The sequence below is a fragment of the Myodes glareolus genome, chromosome X (assembly GCF_982192425.1).
Source record: "Myodes glareolus chromosome X, mMyoGla1.1, whole genome shotgun sequence".
In the NCBI taxonomy this organism is placed as follows: Eukaryota; Metazoa; Chordata; class Mammalia; order Rodentia; family Cricetidae; genus Myodes; species Myodes glareolus.
The window spans coordinates 33995550-34022258 of record NC_142053.1 but is presented as its reverse complement, the minus strand read 5'-3'; the positions used below and the strand labels follow the sequence as shown (position 1 = coordinate 34022258).

At 35.4% G+C, this 26709-nt stretch overlaps 1 protein-coding gene across 1 annotated transcript in view; it reads left to right on the top strand.

Moving 5' to 3' along the window:
• The window catches only part of Tenm1 (teneurin transmembrane protein 1), an 819764-nt gene that overhangs the window by 634676 nt on the left and 158379 nt on the right, over positions 1–26709 (top strand). The window contains exons 14-16 of the mRNA XM_085684917.2: positions 12713–12898; positions 15093–15116; positions 16957–17103. Coding sequence (XP_085541043.1) covers positions 12713–12898; positions 15093–15116; positions 16957–17103 — 357 coding nt within the window. The remainder of the gene's footprint in view (positions 1–12712; positions 12899–15092; positions 15117–16956; positions 17104–26709) is intronic.

Sequence of the window (26709 nt, the reverse complement as noted above, 5' to 3'; positions counted from 1 at the left end):
TGTGATTAATATCAGGTTCATTATGTCATTACCAAGCTGTTTTCATTACTATAGCTCTATAGTCAAGCTTGAAGTCAGGGATGGTGATGCTTCCGGAAGTTCCTTTCCTGTACAAGGTTGTTTTGGCTATACTGCGTTTTTTGTTTTACCATATGAAATTGAGGATTGTTCTTTTAAGGTTTGCAAAGAATTGTGATGGATTTTAATGGGGATTTCACTGAATCTGTAGATAGCTTTTGGTACGATTGCCATTTTTATTATGTTGATCCTATCTCTCCATAAGCATGGGAGATATTTCTATTTTCTGATATCTTCTTCAATTTCTCTCTTCAAAAACTTAAAGTTCTTTTCCTACAAGTTTTTCACTTCTTTGGTTAGTGTTACCCCAATATATTTTACATTATTTTTGGCTATTGTAAAGGGTGATGTTTCTCTGATTTCTTTTTCAGCCCTTTTATCATTTATATATAGGAAGGCTACTGATTTTTTTTGAGTTGATCCTGTATTCTGTCACATAACTGAAGGTGTTTTTCAGCTGCAGAAGTTCCCTGGTAAAGTTTTTGAGGTCATTTATATATACTATTGTATCATCTGCAAATAACAAAAGTCTGACTTCTTACCTTCAAATTTTTAGCCCCTTGATCCCCTTTTGTTGTCTTGTTGCTCTAGCTAGAACTTCAAGTACAATGCTGAACAGATATGAAGAGAGTGGATAGCCTTGTCTTGTTCATGATTTTAGTGGAATCGATTTGAGTTTCTCTCAATTTGATTTTGGCTATTGGATTGCTGTTTATTGCTATTATTATGTTTAGATAAGTTCCCTTTATCCCTGATCTCCCCAGACCTTTGTCATGAAGGGTGTTGGAATTGGTCAAAGGCTTTTTCAACATCTAATGAGATGATCATATGTGTTTTTTCTTTCAGTTTTTATGGTTGATTACATTGCTAAATTTTTGATTGTTGAACCATCCCTGTGTCTCTGGGATGAAGCCAACTTGATCGTGGTGAATGATTTTTTTGATGTGCCCTTGGATTCAGTTTGCCAGCATTTTATTGAGTATTTCTGCAGTTCTCTGAGAGCTAAAGATGTTGAACACTTTTTAAAATGTCTCTCAGTCATTTGAGATTCTTCTGTTGAGAATTCTCCTGAGTAAATTGGGAGCATGGAGACCTTGGGAGAGGGTTGAAGGGGAGGGGAGAGGTAGAGAGGTGAGCAGAGAAAAATGTAGAGCTCAATAAAAATAAGTAAATAAAAGAGTTAGTTAGAAACAAGCCTAAGCTAAGACCAAGCTTTCATAATTAAAAAAGGAAGGAATTCTCTATTTAGATCTGTACCACATTTTTTATTAGGATGATTCCAGCTAAGACTCCTAGTAATAGTGTAGAGGGTGCCTAAACTGGCCATCTCCAATAATCATATTGGTGACTACACTAATTGTCATCAGAGACTCTTTGTTTAGTAACTGATGGAAGCAGATTCAGAGATCCACAATCAAGCACTGGGTCAAGATACAATAGTCCTGTTGAAGAGAGGGAGGGAGGGAGGGAGGATGGTGCAAACAGGGGCCTCAAAGTAATCACAGGGGAACCCACAGTAACAACTAACCTAGGCTCCTGGGAGCTCGCAGACTCTGGATCAACAGCTAGAAAACCTGCATGGATACAACCTATGCCCTCTGCATGTGTGTGACTATTGTGTAGCTTGCTCTGTCTGTCTGTGCGACTTCTAGCAGTGAGATTATTAAGACCTGTCTCTGGTCTTCGACTTGGCTTTTGGAAATCTATTTCCCTTGCTGGGTGGCCTTGATGCAGGTGGAGGAGCTTGGTCCTGCTTCAACTTGATGTGATGTGATTTGTTGCTGCCCATGGGAGGAGTGGAGTAGAGGAGAGGCAGATGGGAGAGGGAATGGGAGGAGAGAAGGGAGGAGAAACTGTGGTTGGGATGCAAAATAAATGGAAAATAATTAATAAATAAAATGTAATGCATATAAAAATAAACCATTATGTAAAACTTAGTCATTTTACAGAGTTCTAACCTTTGCAAATATGTATAGATTATTTTTACATTATCCTGTTCTTGAGTTCTACCTTCTTCTTTCACAATTAGAAGGTGTCCCCATATTGAGTCATGTATCTCTACATTATTCAAGTTTTTCACTAAAATGTGTTATCCATTTTCTGCTGATGAAAAATTAAGTTGGGGCCTAAACTCACCTGCTAACATACTTTAAAGTTACTTGGGGTATTCTTGGTTATTCCTTTTTCATCAGGATGACAAGGGCTTCATTTTTTAAGGGAGTTGGTGGTTTTATGGGTGTTGGTGTTTTGATACAGAATTTCATGTACCACTATGTAAACTTTTTACATAGTCTAGAGTGGCTTTGAAACTTTTAATATCCCACAGCCATCTCTGTACCTTAGTGTTATAATTACAAGGATTTGTCACTCTTCTAGAATTTGTCACTGTGTCCGGATCTTAAGAACAGATTTTCACACGCTACAAAAATGTTGGCATGTTGACAAAAATGTCATGGATTTATACAACTGAGCAGATGAACACTGATATCCTAATGGTAGTGAGGCTTTTAACTTATGAACACGGAATATATATTTCTCAATTGATTGATTGGGTATTTGCAGTTAATCATCAAAAACTATTATGTAAATTGATAATATTTTTTCATTTGTTAGTATTGTGAATGAGTGTCTTTTTTCTACAAATTGCATATTTATTAGCTATCCCTGATATATAGGCATGCTGAATTTTTTTGTTTGACTTTGCATCTAGAATCTGTTATATTGTCATCTACTTTTCATAGTTTCCATCTAAATTTAGTGCTGTCTCCCTTTCCAACCATTACTTCTTTCACACATTTGATTATTTTACAGTGCTGTTTAAAATCTCCAGCACAATACTGAAAGATTCATTGTTACTTTTCAAATCCAGTAGGGTATTTAGCACCTTCCACTATGAACGCTAGCCAGTAGAGATGAAGCTTCCAGATCAGTACCAGTTTAATTTTTCCAGTTTCTATGACTCATAATATAGTTGTGTCATTAACAATAGGGGTATATTGTCAAGTTATAGGGCATAATCAAGAGTTGGCAACATCTTGTACTGTTTGAGGATCTATGGGACCTCACTGGCCAGTAATCCTGGAAAAGTTACCCTTTTCTCAACCTGGGCATTTTATTCATTAGTCTTTGATATCTAGTAGGGATAGTGCCCTGTTATAGAGTAATACCATTTTAACTTGTATGTATGTATGCACACGCATGTGCACATGTGTATGTATTATAAAGCATTCACAGTAGTAGGTTTCCATGTGACGTTTTCAAAAGGTCTTTAGTGTTGTTTGTCCTTCCCTATATTCCATCCTCTACACGGGTCTTCCTTCTCCAACCCCAATTTAACTCTACTTATTCATTACTCTCCTCTCACCCTTTATATCAGTGCACTCTTTCTCCCCACTCTTGGAAGCCGTTTCTTAGTAATTTTCTTACCTCTATGGGTATTCCAAATGAAACACATCTAACAATTTAAAGCCCAAATCCACAAAAAAGCAAAAATATTTGTTGTTTGTTTCTGGGTCTGGGGTACCTCAATCAGGATTGTTGGTTTTAGATCTACCTATTTACCTGCACATTTCATAATTTCATTTTTCTTAGCAACTGATTAATACTCCATTCTATAAATGTATGATACATTATCCATCCACTCATCTGTTGATGGACATCTGGGCTGTTTCAAATGTCTTGCTATTATAAATAGAACAACAGTGGACATGGATGAGCAAGGATCTCTACAGTAAAATATAGAGTCCTTTGGGTATATGCCCTAGAATGGTGTAGCTGGGTCATGTGGAACATCTATTTTTCATCTGTTTTTATTTTCAAGATTAAAATATAATTACAGCATTTCTCTCTTCCCTCCCCCACAAATCCTCCCATATTTCTTCAAATTCAGATCTCCACACTGGTTCCCATAGTGGCTGTACTCCCACCAGCGGTGAATAACAGCTATGCCAGGATGTGTTGTATTAATCCTGGCCATTCTGACGGCAGGAAGATGAAATCTCAAAGTAGTTAGAATTTGTGCTTCTCTGATTGTTAAAGACATTGAGCTTTTAAAAAAATTGTTTAGTTCCACAGTCCAGTTTTAGTTGGGTTATTTGTTTTCTTGCATTTTAGTTCTTATATATATTCTAGATCCTAATCCTCTGTCGTATGTAAAGATTTTTTTTCCTGTTCTGTGGCTTCTCTCTTCACTTAAGGGATTGTGTCCTTTGCTGTACAGAAAGGATTCTAGTTTCCGGAAGTCTCATTGATACATTGTTGGTTTAAATGCTTACACTATCAGGGTCCTATGCAGAAATTTCTTCCCTGTGCCAATGAGGTCAAATGTATTCACTGCTTTCTCTATTTCCTGCCCCCACCGAGGCTTCTCATTTATGTGTTTTACATTTCTAGAAAAAGAATCACCGAATTTTTTCTCCTGTGTGTTTTCATGTGGCTTTTTTGTGGTTCATGCTAACAACTGAGCTTGTCAGTACAACGAAGCCAAACTCACAGGTTGGGAAACAGATTATTCTGCCATTTTTCTAGGTTTTTGAGCTTCACATCAAATCTAGAGCTAATCACTCCACATTTGTTTCAGTGCCTGGAAGTTTCACAAGAATTTTCTCAACTCTGTAGTCATGAATGATTGAATTACAGTACACAGAAGGAATTTCCTCTTGTGGAGCGGGTGAAATCCAATGGGAGAGTAGCTTATTACCCCCAGAACAACTGTGCCACTGGATCATCAGTGGGCACATCTTTGCCAAGTGGGCTGCTATTAGAGCTTTTTGAAGGGGAGATGAAGGTTGGTTCTTTGAAACAGGGTTTCTCTATGCAGCTTTGAAACCTGTCCCGGAATTTGCTCTGTACAGCAGGCTGGCTTTTAAACTCACAGAGATCCATATGTCTCTTTCCTCTGAGTGCTAAGATTAAAGGTGTGCATTTCCACCACTGAGTAAGCTCTTGATGTTCCTAGTTAGGTAAGTACGTTGATGCCTTTCCCCTCCAGAAGCTTGCAAAGTACTTTTCAAGAAAAAGAAAGCTACTCAGGTGGGGAAAGTTTCTAGCTCAGTTCCAGTTGATTTCTAACTTCACAGGTTTTTAAAAATACAATTTTCATTGTTATTAGTCTTAATTTCCAAGGCAAATTCTGAATGTAACCCATGACTTATTTTAAAGTGTGTTTAATAAGTCTTTTCTGAGATGCTAGTTTGGGAACATCTTTTTATTATATATTTCTAATTTTCTTGCATTCTGCTGAAACAGCACATGAGACTTATCTTTGTGAACAAATGTTTTTGCAGCCTTTATGGGCATTCTTATTCTTGTGCTTGAAAAGAAGATATATTGTAAAAGCATAGAAATAGAAGTTCCATGTACATCTGTTATCTTAAAGATATTTGTTCATCTATTCAAATTTTCTACATCCTCACAGATTTCTCATGACTGATTGCAAAATTATCCATTTGCCTTGCTCCAACCCTATAAAGCTTTACATAGATTATCATATGTATTTTGAGTTTATATTTTCAGAGTCTAGATTGCTCTACCTTCTTAATGAATTGTTCTTTTTGTCATTAGATAATAACTGGATTTATCCATGATAATGCTTTATGCTTTGAAGTCACCATCATCTGATAATAATACACTCATTTCAAATTTTTCTTGGTTGCTGTCTATTATGCTTCTTCCTTTTATTTATAACTTCTCTGTATTAGTATGTTTTAGCAATCTATTCTTGACCAAAAGAAAATACTAGATTTTCTTTTTCATTCAGTTACAGAAACTCTCGTTCAAATTGCAAGGTCAATTCATTTTTCATTTACTAGGATTATTGATATGTTTGGATTTACATATTATAATCTTCTTTTGTATCTCCTATTTATAATTTTCTCTTTGACTTTTCTCCTTTCTGCCTTTTTTTGAATGAGTTCTTCCTATTTTTTCCCACTCTACCAGTTAGAAAGATATATTCTCTTGCTGTTTTAGTGGCTATCTTTAATTTTAAACATATTAAATTTTGACACCCAGACAGAAGTATAGAAAACCCATAACGTACATTTATGATACGTTATGATTTATCAAACTCTGGAATGCCCTGTAACTACCATCCAAGTCAAAAACACAGAATAGAACTTGAGTACCCTTCTGTAACCCCTGTTCCCAATTTCTACCATCTTTCTTCCTTTGCCTAGGTAAGGACATTGGTGCTTTTCTTTCTTTTGCTTTCTTTTGTTTTCTTTTTATTTCACAGTGTCATTCCGTAGCTCAAGCTCTCTGACCTCAAACTTGCAACATTCCTCTTGCCTCAGCCTCACTAGACCTAATGAGCCATAAAACTCAACAACCCTGACTTCTACTATTAGCCTGCTTTTGATAAAATCTTAATGAAATCTTATAATATGTATGATTTTTTTAATTTTTCTTTCATTTAACATTGCTTTGCAAATTTATCCATATTGTGGCATTTTGCTATCAATCATTTTCTTACAGTTTATCATTTTTACACAATTGCTACAATTAATTATTCATTCTATTGCCAATGAGTGCTTGAAATGTGTCCAATTTGTCTAGCATCAATAATTCTTCTGTGAACACTTTTATACATCCCTTTTGAAAAGCATTTGCTTGCTTTCTGTCTGTCAAGAATATTCTAAGTGGTGTAACTGTGGCAAAACAAAATACACACAATTTTCAACTTCGGCCAATAATTTCAAATACTTTTCCAAACCGATTACAACAGTCTACAGAACCTTGTATAGTGCACGAGACTTTGTTTTCCCTCATGTTATCTGTAACACATTACTGTTTATGTTGTTCATTTTACTTTTTACTGTTACTGTGTTTTTGAAAAGATATTTAGTCTATATTTTGATGTCTATGGTTTTGCTATATCATGATACTATTTGATTTGAGTCATTAAATAACTTTTTATATAATGCACATACTTCAGATGTCTTTTTACTATTAATTTGACACTCTTAAAGTATTCTACATACGTGATCTTTTTCAGTAATATATGCTACCCACTAGGATATATTTTCTCTGTCTTTTGGTCAGTAACTATTAATTTTGATGGATACAAAATTATTGGAGTTTACTCTTATTGTTGTATTTTGATGACTCTTTTAAAAATTATTTCCTTCCATAAAATCTAGAAATTATTTTCTAGTGTTGTGGTCCAGCAGCATTGCTAGATAGTGCTTACTACATATAATTTGAGATTAATTTAATGTACATGGCAATGCAGTATTTTTCTTATGGATATTCAGTTTCCCACAACATTTAATTTAATGCAGTACTCTCTCGGCGTGTCTGTAGGGTCCCTTTCACCATAAATCATGTGTTCTTATATGTGTGGATTTTGGTGTGTTATCTCTGTAATAATAAGTACTAAGTTAATATAACTTTGCATTTTGATAGTTTGTCCTTCTGTCAATTGCACTGCATTGGTTTAGCTTGTTAAACTTCTTCTTTTGAGTTCATTGGTAGTCTCACAAACATGTAAACACCTACACACGTACACAAAGACAAAGATACTGAGATACTCCTTCATTGTGAAATGAAAGCTGTTCTGGAAAATGGGTATCTTTCAAAATTGAATTTTCTAGTCTGTGAATATGATATAGCTTTCCATTTATTCATGTCATCTCTCATTTGACTTAAAACATTTTTTAAAGTAATTTTATTAAATTATAAAAGTTTCCATTTCCGCCCCACCTCCCAACACCCTCCCACTCCCCCCACTCCCTCTCCTCCTCCCTCTTCGTTCCTAAGGGCAGACAGGGTTTCCTGCCCTGTGGGAAGTTCAAGCTCCTCCCCCTCCCTCCAGGTCCAGGAAGGTGAGAATCCAAACAGACTGGATCCCCAAAATCCAGTATATGCAGAGGAAACAAGTCCCAGTGTCATTTTATGGTTTCAGTAGAGGGTTTGAACATATTTTGTAAGATTCTTTAGATTTAATTACATTAAATTAGTTTGATAATGGGTAATTTCATTTTCATGCATTTCATTCATTTGATTTCATGTGAGTTTTTCTTTTCTCATTCAGTCTTCAGATGTGTGTCACATTGCTCTACATTTTTCTATATAATAACTTTGCTAGAATTTTATATGTAGTTTATAGTGACTTCATAAGACACTTTTTCTATTCTTTGGGAAATTTGATTCAGATTATTAATCCTTTTATCCTTAAATATTTGCTATATTTACAGGTATAGTCATCTAAGACTAAAGATTTCTTTATGAGAATATTATTAATTGTGAGATGAAGTTCTTTATACACTCTCCAGTTTCTTCATTTGTGTTGCTATATATACATGTTGTGGTTTTATGGTGATTGCCGACTTCATAATGTGTTCAAATGCAATGACAAAAAAAACAACTCATTTGTACTATCTACAATGATTTCCTACTTTACATTCCTGATATCAGCTAATAGAGTCTCCCGTATTTTTTGGCTTGATTGACCATTCACCACAAAGGAATCATCAACTTTATAGATCTATGCAATTAAAGTATTTTTTCTTTTAATATTCTATAGACATTTGCCACTGTTTTATTACTCACGGTTCTTGTGATTATCCTTTTCCTTCCTCTACTTTCTTTGAATTTACTTTGCTGTAATGATGGAAATATCTTGACCATTTTTCCTTTTGTATAGTGTTGTTGTTCTCATCTTTTTATTGAAAAAAATCATACATTATATTTTGATTATGCTTTCTCCTCCCACAATTCCTCCTAAATCTTACCTATCTCCATACCTACCCAACTTTTGCTCTCTTGCTCTGGCCCTCCCTCCCTCTCTAAAAAACAAAATGAAGAAAAACCCATAAAATAGAAATCAAAACCAACAGAAGACTAAAAATACAAAATAAAGAAAAATAAAACAAAAAGTCCACAAAAAATACTATTGAATGCATTTCTGTTGTTGGTTAACTGTAAAAGGAGTGACAGCGGGCTGTGCTCCTGCCGCTTGGCTAGCTTTACCTGAAATAATTACACGGAAACTATATTCATTTAAACACTGCCTGGCCCATTAGTTTCAGCCTCTTATTGGCTAATTCTCACATCTTGCTTTAACCCATATTTAGCAATCTGTGTAGCACCACGAGGTGGTGGCTTACTGGGTAAGATCCTAACCTGTGTCTGTCTCAGAGAGGAGAGTCATGGTGACTGCTTCATTGCTTTCTTCCCAGCATTCTGTTCTGTCTACTCCACCCACCTAAGGACTGGCCTATCAAAAAGGCCAAGGCAGTCTCTTTATTAACCAATGAAAGTAGCATATGGACAGAAGGCCCACCTACAGTTAACTACTCCTAGGCATATAGCCTATCCTGAAGTGTGGTTTATATACACAGCGAGACTCCACCAGAGAAAAAGTGATTTTCTATTTGGCAGTGGGTATCAATTGCAGATAGTTTCTTGCTTAAAGGTGGGATCACATGTCAACCTCCCCTCTTGTTGCTGCTCCTGTCTGTAGTGAACTTGCGTAGGACTTGTATGTGCGGTCACAGTCCCTGTGAGTTCATCAGTTTATCAGTCCTGTGTGTCTGGACGACAGTTTCCCTAGTGCCATCGCTAACTCATATCTGTGCCCAACAACCTTTCCACCTTCACTTTTGGCTCTTAGAATTTGTACATCTCCTCTTCCTTTCTTTACCATGAAATTGTAGAGAGTAACCAATAATCAATTTTTCAAGTTGTTTTCTGCCCCCCAAAAGACCAGCAAAGCTTAACCCAGTGTCTAGGCCTTTCTATCTTCTTCTACTATAACTGCCAGACACTGCTACTGAGAAAAGAATCAATAAATGTCAGAATCATCTCACTGAGTTTTCCTTATTGCCTTGAAATTGATACAGTAATTCTTTACCACCTTGAGAAATCTACTATCTTCCAAAATATTTAAATATATATTTTATCTATATGTTCTAGTTTTTATTAGAAAGTAATAGTAAAAAATATTGGATCCTAATATTAGAAATTGGATCTTACATTTAAATTTTTATATACAACCTTAATAAAGTACATCTTGCCTTTCTCATCAATAATACAGAACTTTACAAGTATTCACTTAGGACACTCTATTTCATATTATTATACAATAATATTTCCATTCTACATTATGCCCTAACTCCCAAGTTTTAGTTATCATTTTCTGTCATTTAATCAGTGTTTCTCTCTTTGTACGCTTGCACAGAGCAATATGTAAGAAACATTTCCTTCTAAATGTGTCTTGAGTCTTGACTTGATAACGTTTGTTTAATCAGGTCTCTCATCTTAGTAAGTTCTTTACAGTTTTTAGTGTCAAGGGGGAACTGTGAAAGGGGGTAGATCATTATTTCAGATTCACAAGAACTGCTGCTGCAAGATCAAATCATCTATCAGAATTGTGGAATCAAGATGTATGGATCTCTTGCTAGTTCAAGATCATTCTATCTAAGCCACCATTTAGGAAGATGCTCACCTTTTAAAATATATTTTTCAGTGTTCTAGACTTTTCAAATGACCCGATGATCCTGAAAATGGCTTTCTATTTATTTTTATTTAGTCCAATCTGGCCTTGCAACTAGTATTTTATCAGTCCAGCTCTTTCTAGGCTCACTGAGAGTTTCTTGATGACAAACACAGGGAGCGCACCTCATACTCTGTCTGACAAAAGTTAAACCATAATCCACTGACATTCTTATTAAATCACATTGCCTTCTTCCCAGTATCCTTGTTATTTTTATTAGCAAATAAGTTGTGTCTGTTTTATAACAGCCTACTTAGCTTTTAATTCACGGAACATTTCGGAGTTTATATGTCTCTTTTGGTGTTCCAACTATCTCCATTACCTATATATTAAAGACTGCAAAATTTATAGACCTAGCCTGTCAGATGCATATACTCTAGTAAATAATTGATATTTTCATATAACTCAGTATACATATCATAAAGTTAATATATTTGGTGTTCTACTTGTGAGTCTCCAAAGTTTTCCTTTTACTTACAAATCAGCATTATCCATTAATTTATTGCTTTTTTTCTTAATTTACCCTTCCTTTATCCATCATATTGAAACTTAAAAAAAACTCCTGTTGGTTATACCTCTAAAATGTATCTCAAATCAGTCCACTAGCCACTTTGGAGGTACAGATGATTTCTTCTGGAATATATTTAACACAAGTAACATACAACGTGTTAATAAGTTGTCCAAAGATATTAAGCAGAGAAAGCAGTCATTCTTATTTCATATTTCAAATTCCCTACTTTCCATCAATTCAAAACCTGCAAAAAATTGGAGGTTTGAATAATAGCTCAGTGGATAAAGGGCATGTTCTGCAAGAATGAAGACTAGATTTTTTTTATCTTCAATACCACATAACAAAGTAGGTATGCTAAGTATGCTATCCACCTGTAACCACAGAACTCAGGAGGCAGAGACAGGATCCTTGGGGCAAGGTGGATAGCTACATTAGCCAAATTGGTTCAAATTGTTGTAGGTTCAGCAAGAGACTCTTCCTAAGTGAAGAAAGTTGCAAGCTGTCCACAAAGTTACTTAACATCAAACTCTGATCTCCATACATGTATACACACATGTGCATGTATTCCTGCATATGTGTGGCCACACACATGTGAACACATTATACTTATAAAACATAATAATAAATTAGTGAACAAATTGCTCTGTCATAAAGATATTGTCCCATCATGAAAATGATTCTGGTGTCTATAGAGTCTATTTTTATTATTATAACTGAATAACTTTTAAAAACTAATTTCAACTTTTGGATTATGAAAATGACAATTCAACTTCCAGAATACCCTTTTCGCTTTCAAGGATGTATGGCCATTAAACACCAAACGTATTGAATTCCTTCAATAAGCTTTTATCCTTTCTCCTCTAGCAGAAGAATTAGATAAGAAAGAAGCTTGCCAAGCTTTTATTTTGGTTTATCTACTGTCAAGATTTTATTAATATTCAACATGTCTCATCAGAAAGTCAAGGAGACAAAGCAGACAACTTTGGCAAAGTCAGTATACACCATTATTATATTGGCTAAACACTGAATAACATTTCAGAAAAAGAAGGCTGTACACTTTAATCAACCAGGACTCATTTCATATGCTTAAAATAAACACAAATATTGATTGTGTCATCAGAGAGACCAGTTGATTGCTGTCATTGGGAGCTTTGCCTTTTGTGTATTATTATATTAGGTTTTTTGTCAATGTTGTCGTCCTGAGTAAGCTAAGAACACTATTGTACTGTGTCATCATCCACTGTGAATTCATATAGCATTATAAAATAATTCAATATTATTTATGATTCTAAAGAATTTTTAAGGAATCCTCTCAGACATTTGTTGGACATACACTTCCTTTCTAAGCCTTGATGACATTATCATTTTATAGACTTCCTAAAATCAATTTTCCCTAAAATTTATTTTATACATAAAATCTTAACTGCTTTCTTTGCAACACCCCTTTTATGATTACTAGGACACACGGAAAGTAAGCGTCTTTTGTTCACATATTTTTAAATGTTCGTAACATTTCATTTAAAGTATCAGTGTAGCTTTTGATGTGTTGTTCATTATGATAACTTTAGGAAGGAATGGTTGTTGGTTTTAACTAAATGTCCTAACATGCCTTCTTTGAATTTCCACAGAACTCTGTACCATGGAGTGTGGTAGTCATGGAGTGTGCTCAAGGGGAATATGCCAATGTGAAGAAGGCTGGGTAGGACCAACATGTGAGGAACGTTCCTGTCATTCTCACTGTGCTGAGCATGGCCAATGCAAAGATGGAAAATGTGAGTGCAGCCCTGGATGGGAGGGCGATCACTGCACAATTGGTAAGTATCAGCATACTTTGACTAGACTAAGTTGGGATAATTGGAGAAGCAAGAGCAGGCTATTGAGCCAGTTGTCATGATAGTCATAGATTTCGAAGTTGGAGAAAAGGGGGAAAGTAAGACTGGCTACAAATATTTGTGACCTAGGAAGTTTCTTCTTTAATAGTATTGTACTGATTCCCTCTGTAATTTCTTTTCCCATTATTTCAGTGTTCCTTGTATTTTCTGCTTTCAACCACTTTGAGTTACTCAAATGAAAGATGATACATTGGAATAAAGTGTCATTAGTTAATAAGACAAGAGCTTTTGTTGACAGTAACATTCACTATCCATTTTTCCTTTTGAAAAATATGGGTTATTTTCGATGAATGCACCTAAAGGCAATTACATTAAATGGGACTTCTTTAACAGAGACCATTTGATATCATTAGAGGCTGTCTTTAATGTATATGAAAAAGGCATTCCTGACCTATTACTAATAGAACTTTTGTGTTCAATTATCTGTCTTCATTCAGTAGTCACAGCCTTGTTCTCAATTCAAAAATTTTCAAGTAATGGTCAGACAGAACACTCTGCAGACAGGGGGATGCCAATGTAATAATTAAAATATCATGTGATATTCACATTATAAAAGATATTACTAATAATTAATATTTCTAATGTAAAATAGTTTTTAATCAAACTTTATATTTGTGTACATATCTACCACAAAGTTTTCTTGTAGTTTGTCTTAATTGCATTAATGGTTTCTATGATAAAATACCTTAAGAAAAACAACTTGGGAGAGAAGGAGTTTATTTTTGGTCACAATTCTTGGTTACAATTCATTATAGTAAGGTAGTAACAGTAGCAGGAATTTTCAAGAGTTGAGTATATCACATCCATAATCAGGACTAGAGCACAGTGAATGTACGTGTGCTTGTGCTCAGCTCACTTTAGCCTTTCTTAAACAGTTCAGGACCCCTACATAATGATACCACCTACATTCGGTCAGTTTTCCCATCAAAGTTTCATCAAGATAACCTCCCACAGGGATCCCCACTGGTCAGCCTGGTCTAAATAATCCCTTGTTGAGACTCTCTTCCCAGATAATTCTAGGCTGTATAAATTGACATTCAAAACTACCCATTATACATGTACAATGAAATAAATACAATTGTACAATTCCCATTGTTTCACTAAGTAATTGGATCATAGTGTTCCATTAGCATTTCCATGACTAGACAGAAAATGTGCACCAAGCAAAGACAGCAGTTATCTTTTGTTTTGGGTAATTTCTTGTTTTTTAAATTATTCATATAATGTATTTTAGCTTATTCTTTCTCCTCTCCAAACTCCTCAAAAACCTTCCATCTCCCTACTCACACAACTTCATGTTCCTTTTCTCTGAAAAGAAAAAGATAAACCCAAAAATATACATAAAAGTACACACAAAAGTATTATTTGTGTTGACCAACTACTTTTGAACATTAACTTGCCTTGAGTACAGTTTTTGATATACAATTCATTGACAGCATTTTCTCCCTAGTATTCTGTACTGTGGCATTCACTTTCAGGTGACATTATTTTGTTGCAATGGTTGGATCTGTCAAAGCAATGCATACTATATATGTGTATATATAACATATACATATATATATATGATTTATATAAATTGCATTACTATTCTACTACAGGTACAGTAAGTCTTGTTCTATGACCATGGAAATATTTAAGATTCATTAAAAAGGTGGTGAGGGGTGATTCTGATGCAGCTTAAGTAATTACATTCTGCAAGACAGTAAGTTTATTGCCTTCATATGAGACTATTTAAATATTATGATAATTACCAAAGGTGGTTGCTCCAGAACTCCCTTCTAAGGATATTCCTAATAAGAAGACAAAGGTAGTCCTCTGTCATAGAAGCTATTGATAAAATGTAAAAAAAATAAGTTCTTATACTTTTAGTGAAATATGACACTTTTTAAGGAAGCCTAATAGAGTTTCATGCAGAAAAGACATTAATAACTTTCCCACAGAAAATATTATTCTCAAAATACACAGGCCAGTGTACCAATATTTGAGCTCCATGCATTTCAACAATTCATAGTTTGCCATTCTCCTTCCAGACAAGAGAGGGTAAATATAAGTATGTGTTGTATAGTGTTGATCTCCCAGAAATTTATTTAATCTTTCTCTTCCCCCCCCCCTTTAGCTCACTACTTAGATGCTGTCCGAGGTAAGACCTTTTCTTAGTAGCAGGAATGTGATTTTCAAAGCAATGTGCATGTGGGAGAACAAAGGTAGTGGCATTCTGGTTTTGTTTCTTTGGATTCGTTTGGTCACTTGGTTAGTTTCTCTCTGGTTTTTACTTTGGGCAACTTTACTTAAATGTAATACTTCTGTGTTAATACTAATGAGACTAGACGATAATAGACCGGCAGTTTTAAGGACTCTTTTTCTGTGTTCTTTTGTAAAAACTTATGGGAGAGGATTGCACATGCACACATGTCTACAAACAATTATTAAATAAAGTAGGTTGAGGTAAATAGGTGAAGTATTATTCAAAACAATATATCTCTGTGTCCATGTATAAAATACTTCTGTCCTCATAAAAGCAGAATTTTCCCCTTCTAAGTAACTTATCCTCTGTCCCTCCAGAAATTTGCCTTTGACAGAAACAACAAGGGATTTTCGGGCAGACATGTAGTGTTTTTCTGTCCCAAATCACCTTGAGTTTTACTTTCTCCATTGAGTATCCATTAGAATAGAGATACAAAAATTCCTTTTTCAAGGCTAAGGATACTCATTCTATGTCAAGGCTTGGAGATAGGATTTTTATAAAAGGTATTATTTTTTCTGTCTGCCTTCTGCTATTTTAAAGTTTTATTTCCTTTCTCTGGGCTATTGACAATTACTTGGAAAACTTTTTGGAAAGAAAGTGGGGCTACTTTAATATTTTTAAACTCATGTTTATATTTATGCTTCTGAATTTTTCTTTTGAAGACATACAGTGATAAGAATGTTGATTGGACTATCCCTAGTAAAAGCCAGGTCTGGTCTTGTATGGCTATTGGGAAAATATTCAAGACTTGTATATTATTATTGTTGTTGTTGCTGTGTCCATACATGTGCTACTGATCACTTAGAACATGCACAGTTTCCTTTTGATAGACCCTACATCTGAACTATTGGCAGAAACAGTAAGACACATTTTCAGGAGGTACGAAAGAAAAAGAAGCCTAATTCTGAAGAAGCAACATTGCCTGTCTTTGTACTTTAGTAATTAGCAAAAAATATTCAAATACTATACTTTCTTTTGAGTATTTTTTCCAGTTATTCTAGAATTCTGAATTCTCTAGAATTCTGAGACTCTATGTATGGCATATTTTGATCCCATAACTATTTTATGAGTACTTAATATTATTATTTTAAATACAGTAATATACTGGCTTTTACAAGAGATAGCGCAGAAGTAAAATTCCCAGTGCTTAGCCCTCAGATCAATAGTAATCTTGAAAATTTTGAATAGGTGCAGAAAAAGTGCAGCACATTTCTAAGGAATAAGCAAATACACCATGGTGTGGTCTGAATTACAAACCAACATACCTATGTCCTGAAGCACTAGATCACTGGGGGGAAATCATCACAGGCGAGAGGGAGGTGAAGAAAGTTTCTCTTCATAGAAACTGCTGTCTTTCTCCAATTTATTGGCCATAACTAGATACAACATCATCTATCCTGTTTTGATAGAGATGAGGAGATACATTTTTCAAAAAGAAACAAACAAACAAAAAAAATTTCTTGTCCCCCACCACAGTTTCCTTTCTATCTGAACCAGAGGTTTGGAATCGGGGTTAGCATTAATAACACTTAATTGGCTCTCTAAGGAAAAACACTGCAAAGTCAGGGATAACAAGTTCCCTGGGAAGGTGTTGCAAGTAAGCAAGCTCCTCTTGCATTTATTCAGCACCTCATCCGAACAGAGCCCAGATGATTAAATTCTTCCCTGTAGGCAGATACATTGGCCAATCCCATTCTGATATCTCTGCAATTGCTACCCTCTGCTGTCTTTTCAGATGGCTGTCCAGGACTCTGCTTTGGAAATGGACGATGTACCCTGGATCAAAATGGTTGGCACTGTGTGTGTCAGGTTGGTTGGAGTGGGACAGGCTGCAACATTGTCATGGAAATGCTTTGTGGAGACAACCTGGACAATGATGGAGGTGAGTTACTTACAAAACATTCGGGTCAGAAAGCAAGCAACTTGCCCCTAGCACAGTAGTAACCAACCTAAGAGCAAAAATTAAGAATCTGAAATATCAATAAGACTGAAGTGCATGGATATACTATTTTTAATTTCAATAATATTTTTTAAATATTGTTTATTTACAATTACTATGTCTGGGCAATGCTCCAAATGTTTTACATGTATTTTATCTCATTTAATTGTAACCATAAATAGATGCAGAGTATGTCTCAAAAACTAATAAATAAAACATCATGTTAAGTTCTTAAATACAAAGAATTTATCAAAAATTGTCTTGTGTCCTCTGAAAGTCATCAAGTATTGCTAAGAGATAGAGACACAAGAGGGAGCTCTAAATAATTAAGAACAAAGAAAATATTTCATTTTGTGTACATTCGCATCTGACAACTTAACATCATTATGATTATTCAGTTTGACATAACTTTTGTATTCTTTCTTGGCAAGAAAATATGAAATTAGCAATAAATGCTTTTCGAACTACAGTACCTTGGGTTAAAATGAAGTAGATTTTAAAATGTGGGGACCTAGTTCCTATATTTGGGATAATTATATTTCTTATCATTTCATCCCAATAAAGAGCTTAAATTCGTGAGAGAGCAGTTAGGGTTTAGGCTTTCATCTGGTTGTAAAATTTTCTCCTTTGGGTTGGTAAGCTAGCTCATTGGACAGAACCATCTCCTCCAAACACCTGAGAGGCAAAGACAGGGAAACCTTGCACTCCCCCTAGCTAATCTGGCCCTAAGTGGTAGACTCTGAATTGGGTGAAAGAGTCTGCCTCAATGAAGAAAGTAAAGAGTAATCAAGGCAGACATCCAATGTCGCTTCAGTCCTCCACACGTGTGCATAAATAAACACCCACACATGTACCATACACATGACCACCATATACACAAACAGAAGCAAAAAAAGCTTCTTCCTTTACATGTTATGGATGGAAAAACTAGAATTAATAGTAACAAGCATTAAGTACATATAATGTGGTTACACGTATTAAATGAGATAATTCAAGTAACCACATGAAATATAATGGAGGACAACAGACGCACACATACAAAGAGAATGGGGGAAGTATACTCTTTTACTAAAAATACTATTTCCTACATATATATATATCATTTATATATATGATATATCATATATATCATTTGGAATGCAGAATGAGGGTTTTTTTTTCAACTAAACGGTATATAGATCAACTGCTTGGCTGAGTTTTATTATCCACTAATACCCTTTTTTACTTTCTTTGTTTTAGTTTCATTCTATGCATCTTTTCCAGAATGCCTTCTCTATACTCTCGCATCTCTGTCCACTATTTAAGTCTCAACTCAAGCCACATCTTCCATGAAGTCTCTGACTTCTGCTTCCTCAGCCTCCCCTGGTGCTTATAATACGCACCATGCAGTCTTAATAATAAATCTTCTGCTTCACTTGATATGCATCAGGCATGGTGCATGTACCATAACTATTTGCCAACTATAATTGATAACAACAGTAATTCACTTGTATGCAGAAGAACCAGGAACTGTGCTGAGAATCTTATGTGAATTATCTAATTTAACCTCTTCAGTGTAGGAACCTCAGTTAATGATATTTACAAATTATAAAACTAGGCACAGTAAAATAAAGTTTATAAAGATTATATAGGAAGGAACTGAGAGAGCTTGAGTGTAAGGCCAGGTGATACACCGTGTTGGTGTAATTGATAGAGATTTACTATCTGATGTGTTGATTGAAGGGTTATATTCACAAAATATGTTCACAGCCTATGCATTTGTAATTTCTGGACCAATTAAAGTCAAGCAAAATAAGTCTCCTGACTTTGTCAAGTAATAAAAATAATGGAATATTTAATTATCAAGCCTCTTTATGTCTTCAAGGTCACACCAAGGGAGCCAAAAATGTTTAATGAATGGATCAATTAAACTTTAATGAATTATCGAATTATCAGTTCTCAATGTCTATATAATATGCAGGTGCAAAAAAAAATAGACGATTTTACTGAATGTATATTGACCTCTGCACATTCCTTAAAACTGTGTATCTATATGCAAATTGAAAATCAAAGGCCTGATAAGAGCTGAGTATAGCTTATAATTGTCTCCTTAGGGACTAAGGTTAGAAAGCTCCATGAGAGTTTCAATTACCATTTTTCTTTTAGTGGGACTAAGATAATATTGATGACAAATATAGATTGGCCTTTACGTTAAGATAGAAAGATAGATTGAATAACCACTAAAAGTTCCATGACTAGGATTTTAAACCCATAATTCCATTTCTACAATGTTTACAATGAATACATTCAAGGTCCTTCATTTGGTGATCTCAGCTTTCCAGATTCTCCAAAGGGCAGAATTCGTTTAGCTGACTATGACTAATGATTAGAATCGTTCTTTGTATATTTGCATGTGCTTTAATTAAATCAAGAAGTGTCAACTGAACATTCTTGAAAAAAGTAATACTAATTTTTATAATGCAATTCTTAAGAAATCTTCCAATCAAAACCACATGGCTTCCAAGCAGTTGTTTCAAGTAGCTGCTACCTGATTACTCCATATTCCACCTGATACTTAAAACTGTTTGGGATTTTTCTTGCATCTAAATCACCATTGAATATTCATTAGAACCACTGATATATCCTGCAGTTTTGACTTTAGTTACACTCTGATCTCAATGCATTGCAACTCTTAGAAAGTCATTGGGCTGCATTGAGTATGTAGGTGACACAGCTTCCCTGTAAGCCTGCTAAGAGGTCCTTGAAGAGTGAAAGCTGAGAACAAATACCTTTGGATTTTTTTCCCTAAGATTCAAAAAAAAGCAAGAAAGGTCTCTTACTGTAAGTACTGATTACTATAAAAGTCACAACTCTGTCGAATACTGTGACCACAAGTATTCCTTTAAGCCCTTAGATTCCTGCGTATATATGCAGGAAAAACAACGTGATGAGACCATCTTTTGATTTGTTAGTCATGTGTCTTGAATTGAAAATATGATCACCAACTTTTACAAGCCCGGGGAGAGGGGTATGAGCATTGTATTAGATTTATCGAAATAGCTAAAACAAATAGTGAGTGGAACTGCCATCAATAAAGTCTATTTCAAAGCTTTCATTTAAGAAAAAAAAAAGCAGTTACGACAAGAGAGATCAAAACAACCAAATAAAAGACAAGGAACATTCTTAGACACAGATTTGAATTAATTATATCATTAAATCAGCACCAAAAAGTCAGTGTGAAGGAGCTGGAGACATAGCTCAATCAAGTGCTTGTCATACATGCGTCCGATCTCCAGTACCCATGCAAAAGCTTAAAGGCCTAGAGTAGTGACATGCACCTGAAATTTGTTGGGGAAGTAAAGAAAGGACAATCCTTAGGACTTGCTAGCCAGCTAGCCTAGCCAAATTGCTCTATGAACTCCAGGTTCAGTGACAGACCTTATCTCAGAAAACAACAAAAAAAAAAGAGGAGACCCAATGACTCAGCCCATAAAATTTCTTGCCACAGAGGCCTGAGGACCTGAGTTCAATCTCCAAATCCCCAGAACCAATGTAAGGTGGAAGGAAGAGAACCAGGGCCACTAAGTCGTCCTCTGACCTCCACATTAACAGTGTAGCATGCATGTCCCCACAAATGCATGCATCATATGTAGACAAGCTTGCACAAATACATACACAAGTCTCAGAAAACCCAAAAAATGTTTTAAGTCCTTAATATTGACGGCCAGACCAAGAATGGGTTTGTACCGCTGAAAATTCTCTTGGTATTCAAGCTCAGGGATACAGCACTTTTTGAAAAGATATATTTTATTTATTTATTTATTTATTATTTGTTTGTTTGTTTGTTTATTATGTATACAGTGTTCTGTCTGCATGTACACCTACAGGCCAGAAGAGGGCTCCAGATCTCATTACAGATGGTTGTGCGCCACCATGTGGGTGCTGGGAATTGAACCACCTAGGTGCTCTGGAAGAGCAGCCAGTACTCTTAACCTTTAAGCCAATTCTCCAACCCCTAAATGTTTTCTTTTTATTTACTTGTTTGTTTGTTTTTTGGAGCTCACAGAGATCCTCCTGCCTCTGCCTCCTGAGTGCTGCAATTAGAGGTGTGTACCACCACCACCTGGCTCACCTGGAAAGGAAGTGGTATCTGAAATTACAAAAAGATTGTGGCAGGATATTAAAAATGTAGAAAAAGGATGTGTAATCCACTTTCCTCCAGTTTTTAAAAAATTTCTCCATCTGTCCCAACTTCTCTTGTAGAAAGTGTTCTAATGGTCTATGTTCATATTTGTTGGCAAAATCAGTTAGTTAACTGCCTAAAAGAGAATGATTTTCCAGGAATTGTTCTTCCTAACAACTTACCATTAAAACTAGTAACTATTTACAAGCTCTTTTAGTAGTCATGTTTCTACTTTATAAAAAATATCACCACGGGTGAGTTATGAACACACACACACACACACACGGATCAATGAACCTCAGATTTTGACTATCACCAGCTTATGTGTTTAGTGAGTAGTAAAAGACAAGGAGCCATGAAGTGACAGCATTTGCTCTATTTAAGGGCCTCCCATTTCGTTTGACAGTTTGGTTGTAGACAAAAGATGCAACACCAAAAAGATATTCTTAATATTTTTTTTTTTTACTATTCCTCCCCATTTCTGAACAACTCATTAACTAAATGGCCATCGTTTGGTTGTGAGAGCCTAGGGTGCATATGCTTCAAAATGGAACTGAAAGGAGGAAAATCTAAGCTTCTAACTGTAGTTTACAAGATCAGTGGCTGGGTCCAACCCACTACCTACTAAGGCAGCTATTTGTTATTCATCTATGTAGTTTACAGTGTTGAATATTAACGTGAATAAATAATATTTGAATATTAACTATGAATAAAATAATTTAATTAAGGTAATGTGTGAAAACCCCATTAACATATATTTAGGTGCATTAAGTGGAGTTTTGTTCATGTCTAGCTAAATTTACAGTTGTCCTAGAAGTAAGACAATTTTGAGCACTGACAGATCTTCTATCACCATGAAAAAGTTAACTTCCATCCAGCCTCTATCCAAGTGATAACAAATCCTTAAATCAATAAAATTCAATGAATGAAAAGTTCCTGTCATATTAATATAATCTCTACCAACTCAACATTGCATAGGGTCCTCTCTATTCAGAGTTTGATCCTAATTGAACACATTCCAATGAACTGATTGTGCTGAACAGTATTAAGGCTATTTCAATAAGAATGAGGGTGAATATTTTAAACTATGAATGTAAACCATTTGCACACACCTCTAAGATTCCATGCCTGGATACCTTGTAGTCTTTATATTCCAGACCTTGACATAATAATAGGTAACATTTATCAGCTACAGGCTACAAACTAGACAGTGTGAAAATTCTTAATAATTACCTCTCCAAATTTACTGGACTTTAAATGGCATGAAAAACAAAGTAATAATTTTAAAAATCTTGTTGAGTTTATAAGTACTTAAGATACTTTGACCATTATCAAGGCTACAAACATATATAACTTGCCAAAAGTCAACTCCTGTATCTTTGTAAATTTTAAGATCTACCATGTTATGAAATTTTGAGTTCATACTACTATATTATTGTATACATGAGACGGTTCATCATCTATAACTTTATAACATTGAATGAATGACTCCACATAACCCCATCTCACACCTTCTGGAAAATGTTCTTATGTCATTTACTTTTATAAGTTTGATTGCATTCCTCAAATAAGATCAATCATAAAGTATTTATTCTTTCCTGCTAATTTCAGTATATCATCCAATCTATGCTCATACTACTCTGAAAGCATCCAATGTTGTATTTAGAATCATTACAACATATGAATTGAACCTTGCAACCCTTCATTGAAAGGCATTGTTACCCACAACTTATAGGAAAGGAACCTAAGAGTCCAGGAGTAGAATTGCTTAGTCCAGAGTCATACAGATTGTAAGTGCCAAAGTATACTTTGGAATCAAAGTTATTTGAGTTTTTTTTTACCTTAATTGATTCATGTGCTCTAAATACCTATATATAGTCAGGGACTTAGAAATTCTACAGACTCTGAGAGTTCTGGTAATAGTCACTGCTTAGATGGGTATATTAAATAAAGATTTCTAAACAGAACACTATATGTTAATATGATTCCAAATAACATATAGCAATGGAATCACATTTAGTCTCTTTTCCTCTAATTGTAAAATGAACCTGAGAGAATCTATGTAAAACTGTGCTGCAGAGTTTAGCTAAAATGATACATTTGGAAGCACCTAATACATAGAAAATACTAACTAGTTCACATAAAGTTGAAAATTATTTGGGAAACACTACCAAAACTTAGCTGTCCGTTTCTGCTAAAACAATAATATGGTTATTATGAGTAAGTTCATCCAAGGTATAGGCCAACATGAGTTTCTCCTATATTGTTCATATCTCCTTTTCTAGTCTCTTTGTCAGTCAAGAGCACACATCTGATAGGCAAACATTTACTACTGATTACTTGATCACATAGAAACAAACAGTATACTTGATTTTCATCAGCATGAATTGAGTCAATTTGAAAGAGACCCAAATTGGTTAGCAAACCTAGGGTCAATGAACACCATGTTTAGTCTCCCAAGACAATGTAACCTCTCTCTTTTCTGCTCTCTTTTATTTTTATTCCGCTAAAGAAAACAATTTCTGAAAATAAAATCAGCTAACATATGATATGTTCTTACCTGACACTCTGAGCTTGGCTGTCAGTAGGGTGCCACAGCTTCCATTTCAGAACAATAAAAGAACTGTTAATAGCCAAAAGAAAAAAACACACACACACATCCAGTGTGACTGTCATTTGCACTTCTTTGTAACAGTCTAGACATACTGTTTGGGGTGTTATCCAATGTGATAATTGGTAAGTAGATCTTTACCCGTGTGCTGGGTTTGCCTGCAAATTATAATTTAGGGTTTCATGCCATTGCTGGTCTGCTTTGCTGTTTCCTTTCTAAATTCAACAGTGTCTTGCTAATACTTTCAGAAAGAAAATCTCATAGGGTCAGCTCTATATATAATAGAAAATTACCAAATATAAGAGATTCCTTGAATTCTGTATCACATATCTAGATGAAAATGTAATTCCCAATTTTGAATTAGTTTACTGTTTAGTTTCAGAATCCAGTTTTGAAGATTACTATAACATTTGTATTTATTTAAAATCAGTTTATTTTCCATAATAAGTCCGAATCATAGTTTATAGGATGAGGCCTGTCAATGTCCAAAACTATTATTAGTGCATTTGTCAATACCAAACACAATACTAGGTGCTTCCATGTACATTATGCCAATAATAAAAAACCACTGTTCAATAAGAATGTAAGATAAAGATGAATTTGCATTTGACTCTCATATTTTTCATTGTCTGGAATATGGGACACTTATAGCAAACATTAGAAAAACTCTTTTAATACATCTGATATTGCTGCCAAGTTCTCTACACATTCAGATGTTGAATTAGCAGAAGAGTAAAGAGATAATGTGCTTATAAGCAACTGAGAATATCTTATCGGAGAAAGAGGTAGTAAGGCCATCTAAAATCCAGGGGATATCTGCTAATATATTTTGCTGAAAGATGAAAGAGGAAGGGGACTTATTTTTGAAATGAAGCCTTATGTAAACATTGTCATAAGTGAAAAAGAAATGTGTTCGTGGAGATCCAGAAAGAAAGCATGGTCAAAAGTCGACTAACCAGGGAAAGCAAGCAAAAAGGCAAACTTCATTTTAAAACAAAGTACTATCTATGGTACAGGGAATTTGAAAAGGCCACATGTAGGGGAAAACATCTTCCTAGGTGCCCCAAGGCTACTCTTCCAAATTCCTACTCTCTCCGTGTTGCTCACTTTCATTGCCCCCAGCTATGGTACATCCTCCTGTAGCTCAACTGGAGCAGCCAAGTGAGGGAGGGGGAGCAAGCAAAATTGCCGCAGGAAACCAGTGCCTGTAACTCTTTTTTCACTCTCTCTCTCTTTTTATACATTTTACATATCAACCATAGTTCTGCCTCCCTCCTCTCCTCCTGCTTCCTCCTGCTTCTCCCACCTTCTCCCTATCTACTCCTCAGAGAGGGTAAGGCCTTCCACTGGGAGTCAACTAAGCCTGGCATATCAAGTTGAGAAAGGGCCAAGTCCCTCCCCACTGCATCAAGGCTGAGCAAGGTATCCCACCATAGCAAAAGGACTCTACAAAAACAGTTCATACGCCAGGGATAAATCCTGGTCCCACTGTCAGAGGGCCCACAAACTGTCCTGTTACCCATATGCAGAGGGCCTAGTTTGGTCCCTTGCAGGCTCCCCAGTTGTCTGTCCAGGGTCCATGAGCTCCCACTAGCTCGGATCAGCTGTCTCTGTGGGTTTCCCCATCATGATCTTTTTCTTCCCCACCATTACCTCATACAGTCCCTCCTCTCTCCCTTCTACTGGACTCCAGGAGCTCAGACCAGTGCTTGTAACTTTCATCATGAGTCTTAAGGAACCACTGATCCACCTGAATGCCTCTGTTCCACTGCGAGCTAAGATTAGTGCCTTTATATTTACCCTTGTTAAACAACTCAATTAGAGCCACTTGCCTGCTCTAAGGACCTTGGAAGGACTTTAAATTTTTTGCTTATTGGATATGGAGTGAAGTGTCCATCTGCTCAGTTAATCACTGCAACCACATTTCTTTTCGTTGATTAGAACTCTCTTAGAGTTCTTCTCATATTTCACTGGTATAAGTGTCAGCTGTTTAAACACCTATTTTATCCCACTAAACCCAGAATCCCTAGGGGGAAAGGGGTCGTTTTCTTTCATTACCTTCCAATCAATGAACAAAGCATTTTATACCTTTTACATTCTAAATAGTCAGTCCCCCCTCCCATAAGTCTTGTGTCCTTCATCGCTCCTTTTCCAAAGAGTGAAACTTTTAAATGACTCTTTTTTTTCCTTCATACATGTGGATTCAGGAGTTCAAGGCAAATGATGAAGGTCCCCAAAAGAGAGAGAAAGTGACTAACTATGTTGATAGATACTAGGTTTCGTAATAACTGCATAAATTCTTATTGCTTGTATAAATTTCTAAAATAAAATAAAAGGATAATTAGCTACTTTAGTAGGCTTCAGAATCACCCATATTAAGTGAGTGCAGTCTTGGGACAAAGGAAATTCCAGTTCAGTGGGTAGAATTCAGGTATGTGGATACGTAACAAGCTCCACAGTTAATTGGCTGCACATTTGAAAATCACTGTCTTACATACTTTATCACGATGAAAATCTCAACCTCTATTTTAAGAATTATTAATAGACAGTCATGTTAAAATGATTTTTAAATGCAAATAAAATCAGATTGTCAGGTACTGGTTAATTGTATAGTCACCGACTGAACTTTTTTTTTTTTTTTGGCTCCTCAGTCAGACTTTATTGCCAGCCACATTCAGAGTGTCCACTTTGATCACATGCTCCATCACTCCCAGTCCAGCTGGCCTTGGTGAGCTCCCATTAGATCTGTCCCACCGTTTCAGTGGGTGAACGCACA